The sequence below is a fragment of the Propithecus coquereli genome, unplaced genomic scaffold, assembly GCF_000956105.1.
Source record: "Propithecus coquereli isolate 6110/MARCELLA unplaced genomic scaffold, Pcoq_1.0 Scaffold477, whole genome shotgun sequence".
NCBI classification, from domain to species: domain Eukaryota; kingdom Metazoa; phylum Chordata; class Mammalia; order Primates; family Indriidae; genus Propithecus; species Propithecus coquereli.
Genome location: NW_012150585.1, coordinates 528,651 through 549,284, shown reverse-complemented (window position 1 = coordinate 549,284; position 20,634 = coordinate 528,651). Strand labels below are relative to the sequence as shown.

Here is a 20,634-nt window from a genome sequence, read left to right as displayed (position 1 = left end):
CTCTCTGCTCCAACCCTACCTCCCCACAAACCTTCCTCTTACACAGAGGAGGGAAGTCAAGGTTGAGTGTGCATAGCTGGTTTTTTTTTTTTTTTTTTTATTGAGACAGAGTCTCACTGTGTTGCCCGGGCTAGAGTGCCATGGCATCATCTTATCACAGCAACCTCAAACTCCTGGGCTCAAGCGATCCTTCTGCCTCAGCCTCCCGAGTAGCTGGGACTACAGGCATGCGCCACCATGCCTGGCTAGTTTTTTCTATATATTTTTAGTTGTCCGATTAATTTCTTTCTATTTTTAATAGAGACGGGGTCTCGCTCTTGCTCAGGCTGGTTTCGAACTCCTGAGCTCAAACAATCCGCCTGCCTCGGCCTCACAGAGAGCTAGGATTACAGGCGTGAGCCACCGTGCAGGGCCTGCATAGCTGTTAAATACCAGTTGTGGCTAAAGGCAGAACAGCTCTGCAGGGGGCCATGAAAAAACCTGCTTGCCCTCTCACGCCCTCCTTCTAGAGGTGGTTGTCTATGAAATCCAGGAGCTGTGGAGGTGTATGGTATAGGGAATGGGCTTCAAGGTCAACAGGCCTGGTTCAAATCCTGGCTCTGCCTCTTACTCTTCACTAGTGTAGTTTACTTAAATTCTTTGATGCTCTTTTCCCTATATATAAAATGGAGATTTATAGGATTTTTTTTTTGCAAGGATTAAATGAGATAGTTTAAGGAATAGTGCCTGGTCTGAGCCCTCCATCCCTTTCCAATGTGTTTTCCCCAGTTGGATTTATCCTGTCAGCTCTTAGCACTGCCACTCAGGAACTGGTTCATCTTCTGTGTAACACTAGCCGGTTTGTGCTATTCAATCTTAATAACATAAGTAAGCAGTATGGGTGACAATATCTTCTGGCAATTCAGTCCCCATCTCTTGTTAATTTTGATTTCTATGGGCAGGAGGCCTTTGCCAAAATACCTAAGTCCCTCTTCCCACCCAAAGAGAGAGGGAGTTAGGAAGCTGAGCTTAGACAAGTGCTTTGCAGAGCTCCAAGGGGTGAGAAAGCTGCTGGAGATTCTTGTAGTAGATCCTTTAGCAAGTGGTTTTGGTACTTGCATTTGCAGTATTTTAGATGCTTCCAGTATAGCAGATGCTCCCACATTTGAAGGTTTCCAGAAGAGCACAGGCCTTTGCCAACAGAAATCAGCCCCAAGGGTGGAGGGAGTGGAGCTGTCCATGAATAATGGAGAATCTAGTAGCTTCAGAATTTGGCTATTGGAACTGAAAACAGTTCAGCCTGTCCACTGGGGACCAGTAGAAGATGAGCCCCCTTTAAAGGGCTGCAGCCTTCTGCCAGCCCTTTAGTCATTTGTTCCTTGTTGCTACTCCATTTGTCCCCCTCTTGACTAGTGGGTATGCTCACATGTTTACATTGGTAATCGGCAATTTTCTTTCATCAGACATTAGCTGTGTGTGTGTGTGTGTGTGTGTGTGTGAGAGAGAGAGAGAGAGAGAGAGAGAGAGAGAGAGAGGAGGTCATGCTGCCACTGAGTTAGCGTAATTACTTAGAGCTGAAGAGCTTTGGTTGTAAGTTTTATTTCAACACGGACCAGTTATCCTCTTACTAAGCATAAACAAAGTTTCTCAGGACCACTGACCTTCTGCTCTGGCCAGCTGGTTTGCAGATGTGATCTGGTCATCTTCAAGGGAGGTCAGGCAATCCGTTACCACTTCTGTAAAACCCAACTCTCAAAACATCTCTTCTTCATCAAAAAAAATAAGGGAACTTGGAGTTTTCTCAGAAAGCTAAGACGTTTCCTCTTTTACAGATGGTGAGAGCAATAGTGACTTACCTGTCCTAGAACTTTCAAAGGCAGCTATCTGAACTCTGCCTTGTATGTTCATGGCCTTCTGTGTGCTGCTGCCATCTTGTCTGCCCATCCATACTTCCCTTTTTTGTTTTTTTTTTTTCATGACAGGAACACTCTGCTCCGTATATTTTTGTCTTTCCTGCTTTGGAGCCTTTGCTCTTGGTGCATTCTTGCCTGGGATGCCCTTTCCCTTCTTACCTGCCCAATTGACATTCCTTGAAGGCCCTCTTGAGTAGTCTCTCCTGGGTAATCTCCTATTTTTCACATCTTCCTAGACATCTCTACACTTGATCAGATTTTAACTCCATTGTTCTCTAATTATTTTATGGGTATGATGCTTTATTTTCTCCTAGAGATTTTTTTTTTATTTCAGCATATTATGGGGGTACAGATGTTTAGGTTACGTATGTTGCCCTTGCCCCCCCTCCCCCCCTAAGTCCGAGTTTCAAATATGCCCATCCTTCGGGTGGTGCGCATTGCACTCTTTGTGTATGCAAATATCCGTCCCCTCCCCCTCCCCCCCTGCCCAACATCCAATAGATGTTATTCTTATATGTGCATTTATGTGTTGATCAGTTAATACCAATTCGATGGTGAGTACATGTGGTGCTTGTCTTTCCATTCTTGGGATACCTCACTTAGAAAGCGTTCCAGCTCTATCCAGGAGTATACAAGAGGTGCTATATCACCATCTCCTAGAGATTTTAAGCTCTTAGAAATCCTGCTTTAGGCCTTTTTTGTAATCCTTGCAGGATGTGACCCGTATGAGTCAATCTCTTGTTGAAGTTCCCAGGGAGTGGAGTTGGAACAGTATGCACAGGGAGCTGCTGGACCTGGCTCCCTGACCCAGTTCTACCACACTTTGGCTGGGGAAGGCCAGGCCGATGGAATTTCGGCCCTTTCCCTGGATGTGAAATAGACATTCACGCAGTCTCATCTGCTCAGGACCAGTAGGGGCCCAACGCATGGTCAGAAGAATAAGATCTAATCTCTGTCCTTAGAGAGTTACAGTTTAGTTGGGGAGGTCAGGTGTGTAAATAATGACAATACTCTCTGATTCTGTTAGCATGGACCCAAGCAACAGTGGGTGCACCTTTGTTCCCATACCTCCTGTGGGTGGGATTGTGCTCATCATGTGTATTGTGAGTTTATACCTTTATCTCCCTATCTAGAATGTGAGCTCTTAGTGAGTTAGCTGTATCTTATTTATTTCTGGGTCTGTAGTTTCTAGCCCAGTGTCTAGCACGTAGGGGCCGCTAAACAGATATTTGAGTTTGTTGGATGAGAGACTTGACTGATAAATGAGTGAATGCTCCCAGGGTTACAGGAGCACAGAGAGAAGAGGCATTTAGAGCAGGAGTAGGTGACTTTGGAGCAGACTTTTGAAGAACGACTATGAGCTTGTTGAGCAGGCCAGAGAGGAAGGGCATTCCTAGAAGAGGAAACTGCAGAGACAAAGACACAGAGATGTGAAGCTGCACGTGAGATCAGAGAAACCTCATCTGGTATGGAATGGCTTGAAAAGGGTACGGGGCAGAGCAGAGAGGCGAGTGACCTGAATCCCTGCCTTGCAACCCGTGAGCAGGCTGCTGTGTGCTCTGCTGACCACTCCTCTCTCCTGGAGCCCCTGAACCTCGCTTCTGTTGCCCCTGGCTCGTGTATGCAAAACCTTTTAATATTGGCTGAAGGCAGCGCTTCTCAAACTTTAATTGCTTAAGAATCACCTGAAGATCTTGTTAAAAATGCAAATTCTGATTCCTTGGGACTGGGGTGGGGCCTGTGACTCTGCAATTCTCACCAGCTCCCGGGTGACACCTGTGATGCTGGTCCGGGGACCACACTTTGAGAAGTGAGGCTCTCATGTAACTAGGGAGGCTCTCGATAGCCTCAACTAGGCATTCCAAAGGCAAAAGGAAACTACCTTCTGTTGGGTTATTTGGAACACTGCTTCTCCCAGCAGCATAGGTAACTGAGTGTTGTCTAATAAAACCTTCAGTGACCAATGGCACTGGGTAGAAATGCTAAACCCAGAGGTCTTCACTCCCAGCTATTTTGACATGTACAATCAATTAATGTTAACTATTCACCCTACTGATCTAGCAAACAGCAGGTCTTATTTTTGTTGCAGGCAGCGATGCTCATCCTTGACAATTTATTTTTAACGTAAGCCATTGTTTCTAGCAAGAAGCTGTAGAGAACGGCAGGCTTTTTCTGAGTCTACAAAAAACAAGTGTCACACATGGCCTTGGAGGACACGATCCTGGAGACCGGCTGTTCACCGAGAGTGCTTGATACTTGGGTATGTGTCTATGTGACCGTATGCAGTCTGTCCCAGCTGAGGATGTATGTCCCCGGGCTTTCGCTGATTGACCACCAGGGGCACACGTCTGCAGGCTTCACTTTCAGTAACTGGTCAGTGGAAGCAGAATCTTGATATTGTTGATTTTAGATGCTATCTTAGATCTTTGAGCACAAATGTGAACATTTACACCATACCTTGTGAAAGTTGTGAAATATTGAATCCTTAAAACTTAGAGAAATTGCCTCTGTTTTTCTAAAGAAATTAACTTTAAAAAACCCAGCTTTGATATTGGTGTCTTCATTTTGCAAAACACCTCTGAGTTTCTGCTTCCCAGGTTTTTACTGGCTCCTGGGGAAGGCTTACTCTTTCAGAGCAAATGGGCATCCGGAGGCCCAAGTGGGTCGTGGGGAGGTTTCGGGGTGGCTCTCCCCTTGTCTCCTCCCCGCACCACCCCACCTCCTCCTGCCAGGGCCCTGGCCTTGACCTGGCTGCTTCCAACCCTTGCTTCTGAGGGCTGAATTGGACAAAGGCTGTTCCAAGTCAGGATACCTAGTTCTCTTAGCTGAATTCTGGATAGAAGCGGAACTTCTGGATCCATTTCTTTACTCAGATGCCTCCAAAATAGAAGCTTCTGGATCCAATGTGAGACTAAGAAAGGTAGGCAGCTTCCTTCAGTTTCTGGGCCTCACAGGCACCCTCAGCTGTATTGAGAAAAAAGGAGGAGGCCGGCTACGTCAAACCAAAAATCTCTGGCAACAGGGCTGGGCTGACATGTGTCTGCCGCAGCATGGATGGCTGTGCTGCAGCCTGGGACTGGCAGCAGGGCTGGAGTGGAGCCGAGGCCTGGCGTGTGCTAGTCTGTCCCTCTGGGCACACCTATGAGCTGCTGACAGTGGAGGAGGCCTCAGATCCTCAGGGCAGTGGGGATGAGATTCTGGGAGTGGACACGGAAGAACACTTTTCTGCCCTGGCAGCCCCTCTCCTTCCCTGCAGTTCCATCCTGTGCGCTGTGTTCTCTGGATAAGCCAGCCAGAGCCAAACCCTAGCAATGCGATAGAGGCACTTGGGGACAGAGTCTGCATGGTCTGGGCATGGATGACCACAGAGAGCTCTTACACGATCCACCCCCTGCCTTCTGGCAACTCTACCTGGAAGCTCTGGCCCCTCTGCTCTTCCCCAGCCTGGAACAGCTTCAGAGGCCTCAGCTAGATTTCACTCCACTCATGATGTCTATTTCCCCCCATTTCCTCTCCAAATTCATTAATTCATTCAGGCATGCCCCGTGCAGTCATTCACTGCCTGTCTGCTCTGAGCAGGCTCTGTGCTGGACTCTCATCATGTTCCTGACCCTCAGCATCTTCTTTTATGTCATCCCAGAAGCTGATGGCTTTACCTGTCTAGCTAATCTCCTCTTCGCAGTGCCTCTCTAAATGACCTGAGGGTAGGTAGGCTCCATGTCTTCTTCCCTCCTGGTAAGCAACAAGCAACATGGAATACTGGAGACACCCAGGGTTTCATGAAGACCTGGGTTTGACTCCTGAAGCTGACGTTGCCCTTAACTACCATATGTAAACTTGGGTGGATTGAGCCCTAAGAGTCTGTTTCCTCATCTGCAATTAAAAAAAAAAAAAAGAAAGAAAGAAAAAGAAAAAAAAATCACTTATCCCAGGGTTAAGATTAAATTGAGATATCACATGTAAAGAGCTTGGCACAAAGTTAATGCTCAAAAATATTAGTTGCTCCTTCTTTGGTGCATAAATGGCCTTTTACCAGCGCATGTGATTGCTGCATGAGAACTGGAGGATGGGGTCACCTTCTCTGCTTAGGGGTACCTTGGCACTCTACCCCCAGGTTCTCCTACTTGTGACATTAGCTTGTTTTTTCTTCCTTCTTCAAAAGGAAAAGTTTCAAACACCAGAAGAGAGAACTGAATGATGAACCCTTTATACTCATCAGTTGGTTTCAACAATCAACCATGATGTCTAGTCCTGTGTCATCTAAGTCTCCTACCTCTTTTTTTTCTAAATATATTAAAACGAATTTCAGTCCTCATATCATTTAACCTATAAACACTCTAGTATGTATCTTTAACACATAAAGATGTTAAAGAACATAACCACAATATTTTTATCACACAACAAAATGAATAATTATTCATTAATTCACTCTAATACCCAGTCCATATTTAACTTTTTCCCAATTTTCTCAAAAATGTCTCTTTCCTGTTGATTTGTTTGAATCAGGATTCTCTGAAGGTTCACATTACGTTTGATTGTAAGATCTCTTTGGTGTTTTTACATCAGCCTGCTTTGACATGTTCTGTTTTCAGTGGAAATGCTAGAATGAGGAAGTCATTACTTCCTGAAAGTCTCTCCAACTCACTTCCCTGAACCCTTTCCAAATAACACAAAAACAAGCATCTCTTTTTTTTTGGGGGGGTGGGGGGAGCCTTTTTTGGGGTATCTTTAAATGACAAAAAGAGTTCCTCCCTTACAGCAGCTTTGAAATAAATGGATTCCTCTGATAGCTTTCCAAATCCAACAATCATCCAAGTGTAGTAGGAAGGCAAGATTTCCTTTAGTTCTTGTTTTAGAAGGTGAAAATTTCTGGGAATTTTGTTCTTTTCAGAAAGACTTTTTTTATGCCCTCCCACCTGCTTTTTGAAATCCACCAACCACAATATTTACTCCATTCCCCCCTTTCTCTCGCTCTCCCTCTCTCTCCCTCCCTTATACACTCCCTCTCTCTCTCTGCTTTTAGCCGCTACATACTAGCCGGCCATATTAGAGAGATGGAAATAAAGCCTCCTTAATGTTGTATATGTCTTTGAAGTACATCTGTGCATTTTTTTTTTTAGCATCTAACCATTCCACCCTCGTAGTCCTCAGCCCCTCAAATCACGCTCTCCCCTAGCCCGCCCGACTAACATCTCAGTCTCTGAAAATGCACAGAGATGCCTGGCTACCTCGCCCTGCCTTCAGTCTCACGGGGCTCAGTCTCTTTTTCTCTTTGGGTAAGTTAGACTCACATCTGCATGCTCCCGAGGGTTCAGAAGTGCAGCCGCAACTGGGAGCGGATGGGGGCAGGGGACAGGAAAGAAGACATTGCTAGCGCTTCCCTCCGTGTCCTTGGGAAGGGAGGTGCTGGGGGCCGGAGGGACTTAGCTGGGGACTGCATAACGCCGGGACGACTTGGTCACAGAAATGTTGAGTCAGGGGATCTGAATGATGCTCCGGGGGTGAAAATTGTCAAGGGAGGTGTTTTTCTCGGGATTTCCCTGAAATGGACCTACGCGGGCGTGGGGCAGAGGGCAGACTGATCTGCAGGGTCTCTTCACGGATTTTTTTTTTTTTTTGTAGTTACTGCAAACGTGGGGTCCTGGGATTTCATGCTTCCTTAAGGGGCTTCTTTTCGAGCCTTGATACTTGAAATCTGGTGGATTTAGGGTATTAGGAGAGAAAGCGTGCGAGGGAGCTGGGGGCAGAAAGTTGAGTCTGGGTCTGTCTGGTTTCCTGGCAATCCTGGTCCGACCGATTTGTTGGAATGTGTGTGGGAGGAGGTGGGAAGCAGGCTTGGGGAATGATCTCTGGGTTGGGAGGAGACCTGCTGAGGCAGGCACTGATGGAGAAGGCACCTCCGGCTTGGGCCAGGTGGAGTGGAGGAGGGGTAGGGTGAAGGGACTCAGGGAAAAAAGAAAAAAAAAAAAAAAAGTGAAAACCATGGGCTGAGCGAGGCTGTGGCCCTTTAAAGCCAGTCTCAGAACTGTCCAGCCCAGCCTTAAAGATTGTCTTGTGAAGTGGCTCCAAATATTAATTTCATATTTGACCACTCATAGACTTTCTGGGGGGGTTGGTGGGCTAGAAAGTTATTTGCAAGCCTGCTTTATCGGTAGTTTCATTCTTGCTCCTAAACTTACTCATTGCTTATGCAGCAACTGCGGGTAAAAGTCCAAGGATTGTTGGTGGGGATATTCCCCATCTCGAAGTCTCTTTCTCTTTTTCTGTGGTGTGATGTGCTGGGTATTGGGCAGCAGTTGCTGGACAGAGGCAGCACAGGGCCCCTGGCAGCCTGCATGGTAAGGCCTATCCTATCAGCTTTGCTCAGCTACTTGGCAAATGAACAACAGAGAAGGAATGGAAGCTTCCGCAGTAGAAAGAGCATGAGCCTTGGAATTGGACCTGGGTTTAAAGCCACCTTTGTCATTTAGTTAATGACCCTAGGCAAGTTACTCAACCCCTCTGAGCTTCAGTTCTCTCACGGGTACACTGGAGAATGCCTGCTGCCTGGCTTGTCTGGGGTCTGGCACACAGCGGGGCTCAACAATGGCTAATTTATGAGTGCTTGTCATGAGCGCATGCACTGTGTATCTTGTTTAGTCCTCACAGCAATGGCGTGAGGTAGATACTATTGTTATACTAATGTTATAGGGAGGAAACAGGAGGCACAGAGAAATTAAGTAACTTGCCCAATAAGATCACATGACTAGTGTAAGGGGAGCTGAGATTTGAACCCAATGTTTTGGACTTCAGCATATTCTTTGAGGTTGGACTCTACTGCCCCCAACGTTCAAGAAATGGTACTGCTATATAAACAGCATGTAATTGATCAAAGAATCTCAAACGCAGGCTCAAAGAAGGGGAGTTGGGTGTGTGGCCTGCCTGTAAGCCCAGGCTGGAGGACAGGCACCTCCCTCAGGAGTTAGGGAGAGCTTCCTGCGGGAGGGGAGGCAGCCTGATGAGTATTTAAGTGAAGAAAATAAGGGGGGCTCCAGGACCAGGAGCCCTCGCCTAAGGTGTGGCTTAGGGGAAGATGGAGTCTGCATGGAGAGGTCTGGGTGAAGGGGCTGGGAGTTGGTGGTGGGGGAGGATGCAGGAATGGAGACCTTGAACTTGAACTTGATTGATGCTGTAATGAGGCATGCCCCTGGCACTCCATGGCTGAGTGGACAACGGATCCAGGATGGAGGGATGGCACAAGTGACAAGGGAGGGGACAGTGTTATGGCTGGGCTTGGAATGGCTATAGAGCTGGCAAAGAGAAAGGGCAGGTGAGCAACTGGTTACACACATGGCAGAAGAATGTGAAACTAGGTTTTAGCTAGAAGCGATGAATGATTGGGCTTCCCTAGAGTTTTTTTCAAGACTGTTAACTTTGAGGTCACTGGCCTGGTTACCAAAGTCTAGATTGTGTTAGGAGAGGCTCAGAAAGTGGAGCCTGGTCCACACTCAAGCCCACTGCACATATCTGCTGCTTGGGGCAGGAACCCAGACATAGTGGGTAAGGTGTCTTCCCTCCTTTCAATAGATTTTTAAAAAATATATTTTAAAAATATTTTAAATTTTAATTATTTTTCATTTCAACTTAATTTTTAATAGCGTCTGACCAAATAAAATCATGTTATTTTGGAATATTTTCTGTTTTTAGATCATTAGTTATTATATTTTCTAAAATTGCTATAAGCAAAGTATTAGAGTATTATTTTACCTCCATTTTAACAGTAATTAGGGTTTTCTTTTGCTTCTACCAAAATTAATAAAATATTTTACCTTATTGTCATTTTAATCGGCATTTCCCCATCTACTTTTAATGTGCTGTTAGATACTGGCCTTTTTTTTTCTTTTAATGATTTTCTCATATTCTTTTTCCATTTTTCAATTGAGTTATGTGTTTTCTGTCGTTAATATTTTGTTCTCTTAATATCATTGCAAATAAACCTTTTCTGTAAACAACATTACAAATTTTTCCAGGCTGATTATTTATCTATTGATCTTCTTTATTTTTTGCCAAATGAATATGTAAAATTTTAATAGTTATATCAGCCTATCTTCTATTTTTAAATTATTATGGGTACGTAATAGTTATATACCTTTATCAGGTACATGTGATGTTTTGATACAGGCATACAATGTGAATTAATCAAATCAGGGTAATTGGAGTGCCCATCACCTCAGGCATTTATCATTTCTTTGTGTTAGGAACATTCCAATTCCACTCTTGTAGTTATTTTAAAGTATACCCTAACTCATTGTTGATTATAGTCACTTTGTTGTGCTATCAAATATTGTTCATTCTATCTCACTATATTTTTGCACCCATTAACCATCCCCAATTTATCCCTGCCTTCCTGCTACCCTTCCCAGCCTCTGGTCACCATCATTCTAATCTCTGTCTCCATGAGGTCAATTGTTTTTAATATTTGGCTTCCCCATATGAGTGAGAACATGTGAGGTTGGTCTTTCTGTGCCTGGCTTGTTTCACTTAACATAATGTTCTCCAGTTCCATCCATGTTGTTTCAAATAGCAGGATTTCATTCCTTTTTTGGCTATATACTATTCCATTGTGTATATGTACCATAATTTCTTTATTCATTCGTCCATTGATGGACACTTAGGTTGATTCCAAATCTTGGCTATTGTGAATACTGCTACAATAAACACAGGAGTGCAGATACCTTTTCCATATATTGAATTCCCCTCCTTTGGATATATACCCAGTGATGGGATTGCTGGGTCATATGGTAGCCTTCTTTTTAGTTTTGTGAGCAACCTCCATACTGTCCTCCATAGTGGTTGCACTAATTTACATTCCCTCCAATGGTGTACAAGGGTTCCCCTTTCTCCACATGCTCACCAGTATTCATTATTGCCTGTGGTTTTTGATAAAAGTCATTTTAACTGGGGTGAGATGATATTTCATTGTAGTTTTGATTTGCATTTCTCTGATGACTAATTATGTTGAGTATTTTTTCATATACCTGTTGGCCATCTGTGTATCTTCTTTTGAGAAATGTCTATTCAGATCCTTTGCCCATTTTTAAATTAGATTATTTGATTTTTTTCCTATTGAGTTTTGGGAGCTCCTTATATATTCTAGTTATTAATCCCTTGTCAGATGGGTAGTTTGCAAATATTTTCTCCCATTCTGTGGGTTGTCTCTTCACTTTGTTGATTGTTTCCTTTGCTGTATAGCAATAGACTTTTATTGAGTGCCCACTGTGTGCCACATACTGTCCTGGGTGCTTGGGATACCAAGATGAGTAAGAGTCAGTTCCCTGGAGCCTCTTGAGGAACACGGGCACACAAACAAATAATACAGCATTGTATGTGCTGTAATAATAATAACAGTATTAGTGACAATAAGAATAGCAGCTATCTCTTGCCAAGGGCTGCCTGTGCTAGGTATCACACTGAGCTTTATGTTCGTAGTAAGCCATTTAATCCTCATAACAGCCCTATGAGGTAAGTCTTATTATTGTCCCCTATGTTACAGATGAGGAAACTGAGGCACTGCAATGTTAACTATCCTGCCTAAGATCAGGGCATTAGAGCCCTGGTCTTGGCCACTATGCAGTTCTGGCTCTGAGTCATGTGGAAGAGACAGGAACAGGACTGGGGCAAGGACAAGAACAGTGGGGAAACTGTTCCCGAGGCTATGCCTTATGAGCTGGACCTGAAGGATAAGTGGGTGGGCCCCAGGGGCAGAAGGGTGAATGAGCTTCCCAACCTGAAGCAAACACATGTGCAAAGGCATGGAGGAGGGAAAGAAGGCAGTGTTTTCAGAAAAAGCCAGAGCTGGGGTCACTGGAGTGAAGGATGCATGGAGGGATGGGAGCTGGCAGATGCGGCTGGGATGTAGGCTGTTCCCCGATGGCAAAGGGCTTGGAAGCCATGTCCGGGAGCCTGGACTGGATCCTGAAAGCAACAGGGAGCCGATGGAGGTGTGGACTAACGAGGATGGGTTGCTCCTGGCTGCGTGGGGATGGACCGGACTGGGAGGGTCTGGCTGGTGAGGCAGTGCAGGTGAGGAGATCCGGCTGGATGCCACTCTCTCCTGGGAGGCGGGGCTTCTTCCCCCAGAGAAAATTTCTCTGCTTAGACATTCTTTGTTTTGTTTTATTTTAACCAAGAAGAAAATAACCTGCCTCGTAGGTTGCTGTAGGGTTGGAAAGAGGAGTGAAGAGATTAACTTCCAGTCATTGCAAGAGTTAGCGTTTGGTGGATGAGCAAATTTCATGATTTCTGCAAGGTGGGCCAGTTAGAACAGTGGATGACATGGAGCATGGGGGGCCAGTTGTGCTTTGGAGAGAGAGGGGGACCTGGCACTGGTGATGTTTTGGAACTGAGATCAGAAGCCACATCCTTACGCACCCCTGTTGAATATCATTTCTTTTCTGTGAGTTGGCAATCAAGAGACACAGGCCCCAGACACGGTCCCAAATGGGATAGCCAGGAAGACTGTGGGCTCGCCTTGGATGAAGGCTTCTTTCAAAAGGACCATTCCCTGCTGGCCAGCCTGCCTGGAGCTGGGGCTGGAAGCGATGGGGCTGGACCTGCCATGTAGATGGCAGGAGACCTGGTCCCTGGGATGCCTTGGAATGACAATCACATCCCCCCTAACTTTGACCCTTCAGCCGCATCTGGTGCCGGGCAGCCTGGCTTCAAATTCTAGCTTTGTCATTTATGAGCTTGGGCTATTCATTTAACTTCTTTGCGCTCCATTTCTTCATCTGAAAAGTGGAGGTGATAATAGGGTTTTTGTGAGTATCAAAATGAGGTAATACGCAGGGGGCTTAAACAGTGCCTGGCACATGGTAAGCACCTTGTAAGAGTTTGTGATTGTTATGAAGTCCTTTCTGTGGCCTTGGCTGTGGGTTCGGCTACGTTCCTGAGGCAGCAGAGATCATCAAGAGGCCAGGATCTTGCCGGCTCCTCTGACCCTACCGAGCAATGGTTTGGTCATCTTTAATGAAGGCCCTCCAGCCTGGAGCCTCTGAGGTTCTGGGGAGACCTCGGATTCTGGGATTCCGAAGTGGGGATCGTGGTCAGGAGCCACGACTCTGGCCTCAGCTTGTCCCTTTCTCTGTGTTTCTCTCTCCTGGTCTCTCTTTCGTTAGAACAATGGGGCTGTCCCAGTTCTGGCTTCCTCGGATGCGGCGACTCCCCTTGCCCTCGCCGCAGTTGGGACTTGACGTCTGCCCCCTGTGACCACTAGGGGGCGTACGCGCCCTGCATGGTGTGTCCTGCAGGACCGCGCTGCAGGGTGGCGCGGGGGAGTCCGCTTTGCACCTGTCCGCCCCGCTCCCGCCAGCCAGAAACGGCCCCGCGCTCGCTCTGCTCTGCCCTTCCCCGCGGCAGGGTGCTGCTGTCCCCTTCAGGATGGTGCGGTTCAAGTTCTAAGCCGGAGTGCGGTCTTGGACGGGGGTGGGACAGGCCCGAGGAGGACCGCAACCTTGAGGGGCAGCCAGGCGTCACAGGCCCCTTACTTTTTTTTGGTGGTGGTGGTGGTGGGTGCCTGGGAAGGTGGCAGACCTTCCAACGGAAGGGGCTAGAACGACAGAGTACTCCTGGGATGGGAGGTGAGCTCAGGACAAGCTGCTGTCAGCGCCTTCTCTCAGATCTCTCAGCCTCTGCAGAGCGGGGGTGGTGTTGGCATTTTCTGCACACCTCCTCCTGGCCTGGCACTGTGCCAGGCGCTTTCAGAATGGCTATGAAAGTGCAGGTGCTGGGCGCTGGGCTTTGTTCTTTCTGGCAGGGCCCCCTCAGCCTCCCCAATTGGTACTACCCTAATGAGCACTTAAATGCACATCTGGACTCCTCGGCCCTGCAGGTGAGATCTGCAAGCCTATCGCTCCATCTAGAGCAGTTCAGAGCATCTCCTGTTCCTAAGTCCTGCCACTTGCCCTGGTCACTCAGCTCAGAGGCTGGGCGGAGCAGGAGGCTCCGAGCAGTTTGATTTCCCTGCTTGCAGGTTGCAGGGCTGCTGCTTCTGGCACGGGGCTCAGCAGCTTTGTCCAACAAATCGGTTTGAAAAACAGGAGCCCTGCAGGCCTGGGGTGTTTGTCAGATCTGGGGGAATTCCAAGGGACTGGCTTGAGGGATCTGTCACCAAGGTGCCCTCAGGCCCGCAAAGCCCTTCCTGTATACAAGGTAGAACCTGAGGAGAATTTAGGATAATAACAGCTACCATTTGCTGAGCACTTACTGCTTATATTAATCATCATGACAGCCCTGAGAGGTAGGTGTCATCATCTGCGTTTCACAGAGGGCGAGACCGGGGCTCAGGGAGCTAAAGGAGCTTGCCCACGCTCTTGCAGCGGATTGAACTCAAGTCTAATCGGATCCCCTGTCTACACTATTCCCACATCAGCAGCCATAATTCTTGCCTGGACAGACTCCTAGCTGCGTCCTCCATCCGCAATCCTTCTAGTAACTTCCTATCACACTGAGAAGAATAAACCGCTAACTCCATATTCTGGCCCGCAAGGCCCTTTGTGACCTGGTCCCTGCCTACCTCTCTGACTGCAGGTCTCACCACTCGCCCCTTTGGCCTCTGCTCCTTCTGCCTCAGATACATGAAGCTCATTCCAGCCACTGGGTCTGTGCCCTTGGAACTCGATTTTTTCAGAGCTGCGAATGGCTGGCTCCCTCCATTTAGGCAGGTGCTGCCTGAGTGTCACCCCCTCAGAGCAGTCTTACCTGAGCACCCTACGTAACCAGCACCCTTTGCTTTATTTCTTGTAATCATGCATCATTACTACAATTTCAATGTTTTTTTCCTCGTTCCTGTCTGTCCCCAGAATGGAAGCTTCATAATAGAGTGACTTCGCCTGTCTTGTTCACAGCAATAGCCCCCAGGGCCTAGACTAAGTGCCTGGCACATAGTAGGCGATTTGAAAATATTTGGTAAATGAGTGAATGAATGATGCTGAACACTACTATTTATCCTCCATACAGAAAACTAATATATTGAGATAAAGTTTTGACAATATTGGCAGAGAAATCTTGGAGTTAAGGCCAGGGCTAGGGTGAGTCCAGTGAGGTGCGTAGGGCGTGACATTTAAGGAGGTGTTCGCGTGACCTTGAGAGTAGATGCCCCTTAGATGTCATGTCATAGGCACCTTGCTTGCCTCCCTGTAGACTCTGCCCTGCCTGGAATGTCAGTGGGACAGGACTTTCTCAGCCCCAGCTCCCAGGTCCCCTCAAAGGACTCCACAGAGCCTGCGGTTCCCACCCTGCCACCCTGCCAGCCTGTATCAGCGCCTTGCTGTGGTGTTTCCAGGCCTGACATTTCTAAAAGGGACTCCTGTCCCTGTAGACCCATCAGCTGGTACTTGGAACGGTGCCTCTTCTTTTGGGGCACCGCTTCCCTCCCACGGCTCGTCTGCCCTCTTTCCTGCCTGTCAGAAGCCTGGAGAAGGTAAGGGGGCTGGGCTGGGCTGGGAACACAGCTTTGCTCTGTCCCTGGGCTGTGGAGAGTGTGGCCTTCTGAATCTCCCTCTGTCTTCAGGCTGCCTGCCCCATGCAGGGCCCTGCGGTTTCAGCTGGAAGGGCTTTGGCCCAGCACAGGTGGCTAACAGTGGTGGAGAGGAAGGGGAAACGGAGGCAAGCAGACCGAAGCCCCTCGTCCATGGTCTTTAGCTAGCAAGCGGCACTGGCAGGTCTGGGGCAGGTGGAGGGGCTGCCCGACAGTGGTCCTGGGAAAGGCTTGGGGCCATTTGGCTGTCCCTACTTGACAGATGACTTGGTCTCTCTCCACCCCACCTGCCGCATCTGGGGCCCTTATGTGCTGAGCCCACTCCACCCCTACCCCCTCACCGACTGTGGCTATAAGGAACCCAGCCGCTGCCCACAGCTCTGCTCTGCCTCACTCTCCACACCTCACCACTGGGTACAGAGGCTTGCCTCTCCCTGGCCCTGTCAGCAAGAACCCTCACCAGCTTGTGGCTTTGTTTGCAGTGCCACCAGGGCAGAGCATGGAGGTCACGGTACCTACCACCCTCCATGTCCTCAATGGCTCTGATGCCCGCCTGCCCTGCACCTTCAACTCCTGCTACACAGTGAACCACAAGCAGTTCTCCCTGAACTGGACTTACCAGGAGTGTAGTAACTGCTCCGAGGAGATGGTGAGTCCTGGGGTGGGGGTGTGGGAGGAGGCAGGAGCATGAAGCCCCCTTTCCCACCACCTGCCCCTACACCGGGCCAGCGCCCCAGAGGCCTCTGGCTGGGCTGTCTGCTCCAGAGGGCTCCGGAGCAAGGTGTGTTGCTGCGCCTGGGTGGCCCTTCTGGAGGTAACTGCCTCTTTTCCCCGGTAAATGGGGGCATGGGAGGAAGGAGTGTCCCCACTATCCTCCCTCGGCCCCACTCCCCAGTTCCTCCAGTTCCGCATGAAGATCATTAACCTGAAGCTGGAGCGGTTCCGAGACCGCGTGGAGTTCTCGGGGAACCCCAGCAAGTATGATGTGTCCGTGACGCTGAGGAACGTGCAGCTGGAGGACGAGGGCATCTACAACTGCTACATCATGAACCCGCCCGACCGCCACCGCGGCCACGGCAAGATCCACCTGCAGGTCCTCATGGAAGGTGAGGGGTGGGGAGCGGCTGCTGTGGGGCCCCTGAACTTTCCCACCCACCCCGTCTCCGTGGTATTAGCCCAGGGCCCACTGGGGAGGCTGCGCCCTCCTGACGCTGGGAGCAACAGCGTGTGCTACGTGGAAGGCACCCACTCTTCCCTCCCATCCCTGGGCACCTGGAACATGTCCCAGAGAGTCCTGGTAGTGATATTGATTGTGATCACACCTTAATAATAATAATGGCAGCTTTCATTTACTGGGCACTTACCATACCTCAATCTTTATAGGGCTAAACTCTGTTCATGCGCTATTTCCTTTCATCCTCGCAAAAACCTTGTGAGGGAGGCACTATTATTATCCCCATTTTACAGATGGGGAAACCGGGGTTAGAGAGGATAAGTTGCCTAAGGTCACACAATCCATAGACTGTACCATCAGGACCTGAAATGGATCTGTTTAATCTCAAAGTCCACGCTCTTAAATACTCCCTCATACCGCCTCTTCTGGGGGCTTTGTGGTGCCCCAAGATTTTAGGGTGAGGGTGCTTAGAGGTCAGTCACCTGGGATGCTTTTTGGCTTTGACAAAAGTCCTGTCCTTGGAGGAGAGCAAAGTTGGGACCACCCCACACACGCCATGGGGAGCAGGGGGCTGGTGGGGGAGGCCCCTTTTCGGCCCTAGTGCTCAGTGGCTCTGCTTCTTTTCTTCCTCCAGAGCCCCCCGAGCGGGACTCCACGGTGGCAGTGATTGTGGGTGCCTCCGTGGGGGGCTTCCTGGCTGTGGTCATCTTGGTGCTGATGGTGGTCAAGTGCGTGAGGAGGAAAAAAGAGCAGAAGCTGAGCACGGATGACCTGAAGACAGAGGAGGAGGGCAAGACCGACGGCGAGGGCAACGCGGACGATGGCGCCAAGTAGCGGCAGCCGCCCTGCAGCCTCCTGTGTCCTGTCTCCTCCCACTCTCCGCCCTGTACAGTGACCCTGCCTGCCCTCTCTTGGTGTGCTTCCCTTGAACCAAGACCCTCAGGGCCAACCTGGGGCCTCCTGAACCTCACACTCCGTATCCCGCCCCCTGCACCAAGAGTGACCACCTCTCTTCCATCTGAGAAACCTGCCATGGCATCTGGGACGTGTGGGCCCTGGGGAGAGGAGAGAAGAAGGGGCTCCAACCTGCCAGTCCCTGAGAGGGGGGAGGAGGCGCGCGTGAGGGTCCCCAGAGGGAAGGGGGGAGGAGACGCAGTGGTGGGGGAGGAGGCCAGCTGTCCAGCCTGCCCAGTGCTTGGTCTGGTGGCGGCTTCAGGGAGGAGCTGGTGGGGAGGGGAGGTCTGTCCTGTGCTGACCAGAGCTGCCTCATGAAGGCCTCAGGGGTGGCATCGCTGTGCTCCTCCGGCTGTTCCCAGAGCAGCCCCATCGGGCTGGGGGTGGCGATGGGTTCCTAAAATTTGGGGGCGGGAAGGTATGTTAAGGGGATGACTGAGCATTTCCAGGGCGCAGGAGGAAATCCAGGGCTGGGGCCTTGGCCCGGGGAGGTCTGTTCTGGCCTCGTTTCTGTTGCCAGCAGCGTCCGCTGGTTTCCACTGGCTGCTAGTCCCTTGGGACTGCTGGTGAGGACAGTGCCGGAAGAACGGCTCCAGGTAGGGGTCGTGTTCCACCACGGGTACCACCAGCGGGACACCAGTTTCGAAGTCAGCTGAGGACATGAGGGGTGGGGGCTCCATGTAGATGGAGTTTGTGCAGACGGCCCTCCCCAGTGGGTGACCACCCCCGCCCGGGCCGGGCGCAGAGTGGGGCAGCTTGCTTTAGGGCTTCAGTGTGACTTTCCCAGTTGCCCTCAGTGGGGTTTCCAGCTGGCTGTTGGCTAGACAGCAGGGAAGGGAAGTTGAGGCAATGGTGAGGGGAGGCCTTGGAGCCTCTGAGAGCTGCAGCCAGCCCTGTTCCATCTGCGGCCATGTTCCACACTCCCCTGCCCCTTCGAGGGGACCAATGTCGCATTTGTGGGGAGCCAACTTTCACTGCCACCACACTCACATTCCAAGGGAACTGTTTAAGCCTGAGAGAGGGAGAAAGACAGAGACGGAAACTGCTGACTCAGAGAATACCACCTTGGAAAACTCTTAGAGATCAACTAGCTAAGTCACTTATACTACAGATGGGGAAACTGAGGTTCCAACCGACAGATACTGAGAGTCCTGCTTTCTTCTCTGGCTCCTCCGTCTCCAGTCTGAATCAACAGAGCCATAGTTTTCCCTGTGAGGTGAAGGGTGGGCTTGCCCACCCCTGAACTCTCCTAGGAACCTCTCGGGGCTTGGACTGGGAGGAGGGTGGGGGCGGGAAGGCCCCAGCACGGCCCAGCCTTCTCAGAGCTCACCCCCACCCCTGCCCGTGCTCAGGGAGTTAGGTGCCCAGGGCAGGGAATAAGTCTGGGGAAAGGGGGTGGAAACAGGACTGTGACAGTCTCAGGGACCAATCCTGCCTCTGCCCACCAGATGGCCAATTTGGGGAGAGAGAAATAGTGTATGGGAGGTTCAGCTTAATTCACTTCAGTTCAGCAATCATTTATTGAGCATCTGCTATGTGCCAGGCACCGTGCCAGGTGCCAGGATGCACACAAAGCCATACAGAGTTGGAGACTGCCAGGTCAGCATTGTAGGGAGTAGGGACCAAGATTAATTTTTTGGTGCATCTAATTCCACCTCTGCAGCCACTGCTTCCAGGGCTAGAGTTGGGGCAGGAAGGAAGAGATTCTAGAGTCTCGGCCCTGGGAAGGGAGGAAAGAAGGAAGATACGACAAGGATGAAGGTGCAGAGGCCAGGTGGTGTGGGCACGGGGGACCGGGGGAGATAGGCACCCAGACATATCACCTGGGTGAGGTGAGTCCAGCCCATCTGGGAGTTCTAACTCATCAGCTCAGTACCTAACTGCCAATCAATACACTGCCAACCGGGGTGGGCTAAGCCACCAGGATGCCTGGGGCAGGTGGACACTGCCCATCCTCTGAGCTGCCCAGCTGGGGGCCGAGAGGTGGGTGGTGGGCACCTCCTGCCAGCTGAGACCAAGGGTGGTTGTATACATTTCTGCAGCTTGCAGATTTCATTTTTTGGTCACCCCTTAAGTGCCCTCCTCTCCCAGGATGAGTGAGGATCTGTGCTGATATTGGGAACTTTTCCTTTTTCCAGGACTCATAACATTTGGGGGAATTATTTGCAAGATTCCCTAGTTCATTCTAGGAAATCCTAACTCTCCATCAAGAAGCCCAGGACTTCTGGGGTCTCTTCCTTCTCTGCGCTGTTGGAATGGGGCCCAAAGAAAGCAATGCCTCTGGTAGATGGGGCTGGGTCAGGAGCGTCTCTGCCCAGGTGCTGGCCCTGCCCTCGGATGTACTTTCTTCTGGAGCCTCTTGGAATCTCCTCCAGGGGTCTCACAGAGCTGCCTCCCCCAGGGCGGTGAGGTTGGGAGCAGAATGGGGTTTCTGTGAGTAGAGGTGGAAAACCAGTGAGATGTTTCCGCAGCGGCATTTCTCTACCCTGCTTTCTGACTACCTTATGCTGACGAGCTGTTCCGCTTCCTGCACTGTGGGGATCGAGCCCCACTTCTGGCTGCATGTTCTCACCACTGTGCTCTGCTGGTTTCAGTCTGCTGGCTTCTCCGCCGCCCCTGCCTCTCTCTCCCGCTCTCTCAGAGCCCTCCTCTCTGTCTCCTTCTTCTCATTAAGGGCCACTGCAAAGAGAGACAGGCTGGCTAACCCATGGGATTTAGCTTATAAGAACAAAGCACAATTTTTCAGGACTGAAATGCCTTGAGGTGCCTTGGAACTGGCTTTGGAAATAGGTATCCGCCCCTAGCTATGGACTCAGCACAGTTATTCCCAATTTATAGAAAGGAAAAGCTGACTGGATCCATAGTTCTCTCTGTGAGTCTCCTTCGGGAGGTTGGGCTGGTAAATATTTACAAGGTCAGGTTAAGCAGAAAGACAATTGAAAATACTGGCCAGGTCCAAAAGAATAGTCCCAGGCCACAGGAATGGCTTGGTGCAGTTAACGGGTGATGAATCAAGAAATTTTCCTTCCTACTTGTTGTAAGGATAGGCAGCCTGTGTCTCTTGCTGTGTCTCTTGCTGATGTCTTCCTGTATTGAAG

At 49.7% G+C, this 20,634-nt stretch overlaps 1 protein-coding gene across 1 annotated transcript; it reads left to right on the top strand.

Annotated features, from left to right (window-relative positions):
* The first annotated feature begins 6,854 nt into the window (after positions 1 to 6,854).
* On the top strand, positions 6,855 to 17,714 carry SCN2B (sodium channel, voltage gated, type II beta subunit). The gene is made up of 4 exons (XM_012655402.1): positions 6,855 to 7,168; positions 15,891 to 16,057; positions 16,304 to 16,514; positions 17,217 to 17,714. The coding sequence occupies exons 1-4, from the start codon at positions 7,099 to 7,101 to the stop codon at positions 17,414 to 17,416; spliced, it is 648 nt and encodes a 215-aa protein (XP_012510856.1). The 5' UTR covers positions 6,855 to 7,098; the 3' UTR covers positions 17,417 to 17,714.
* Positions 17,715 to 20,634: the final 2,920 nt, after the last annotated feature.

Excerpts from the sequence above, each read along its gene's own strand:
- SCN2B (XM_012655402.1), top strand. The coding sequence starts at position 7,099 with ATGCACAGAGATGCCTGGCTACCTCGCCCTGCCTTCAGTCTCACGGGG. Across the intron at positions 7,169-15,890 it reads CAGTCTCTTTTTCTCTTTGG|TGCCACCAGGGCAGAGCATG; the intron begins GTAAGTTAGACT and ends CTTTGTTTGCAG. Across the intron at positions 16,058-16,303 it reads GTAACTGCTCCGAGGAGATG|TTCCTCCAGTTCCGCATGAA; the intron begins GTGAGTCCTGGG and ends CCCACTCCCCAG.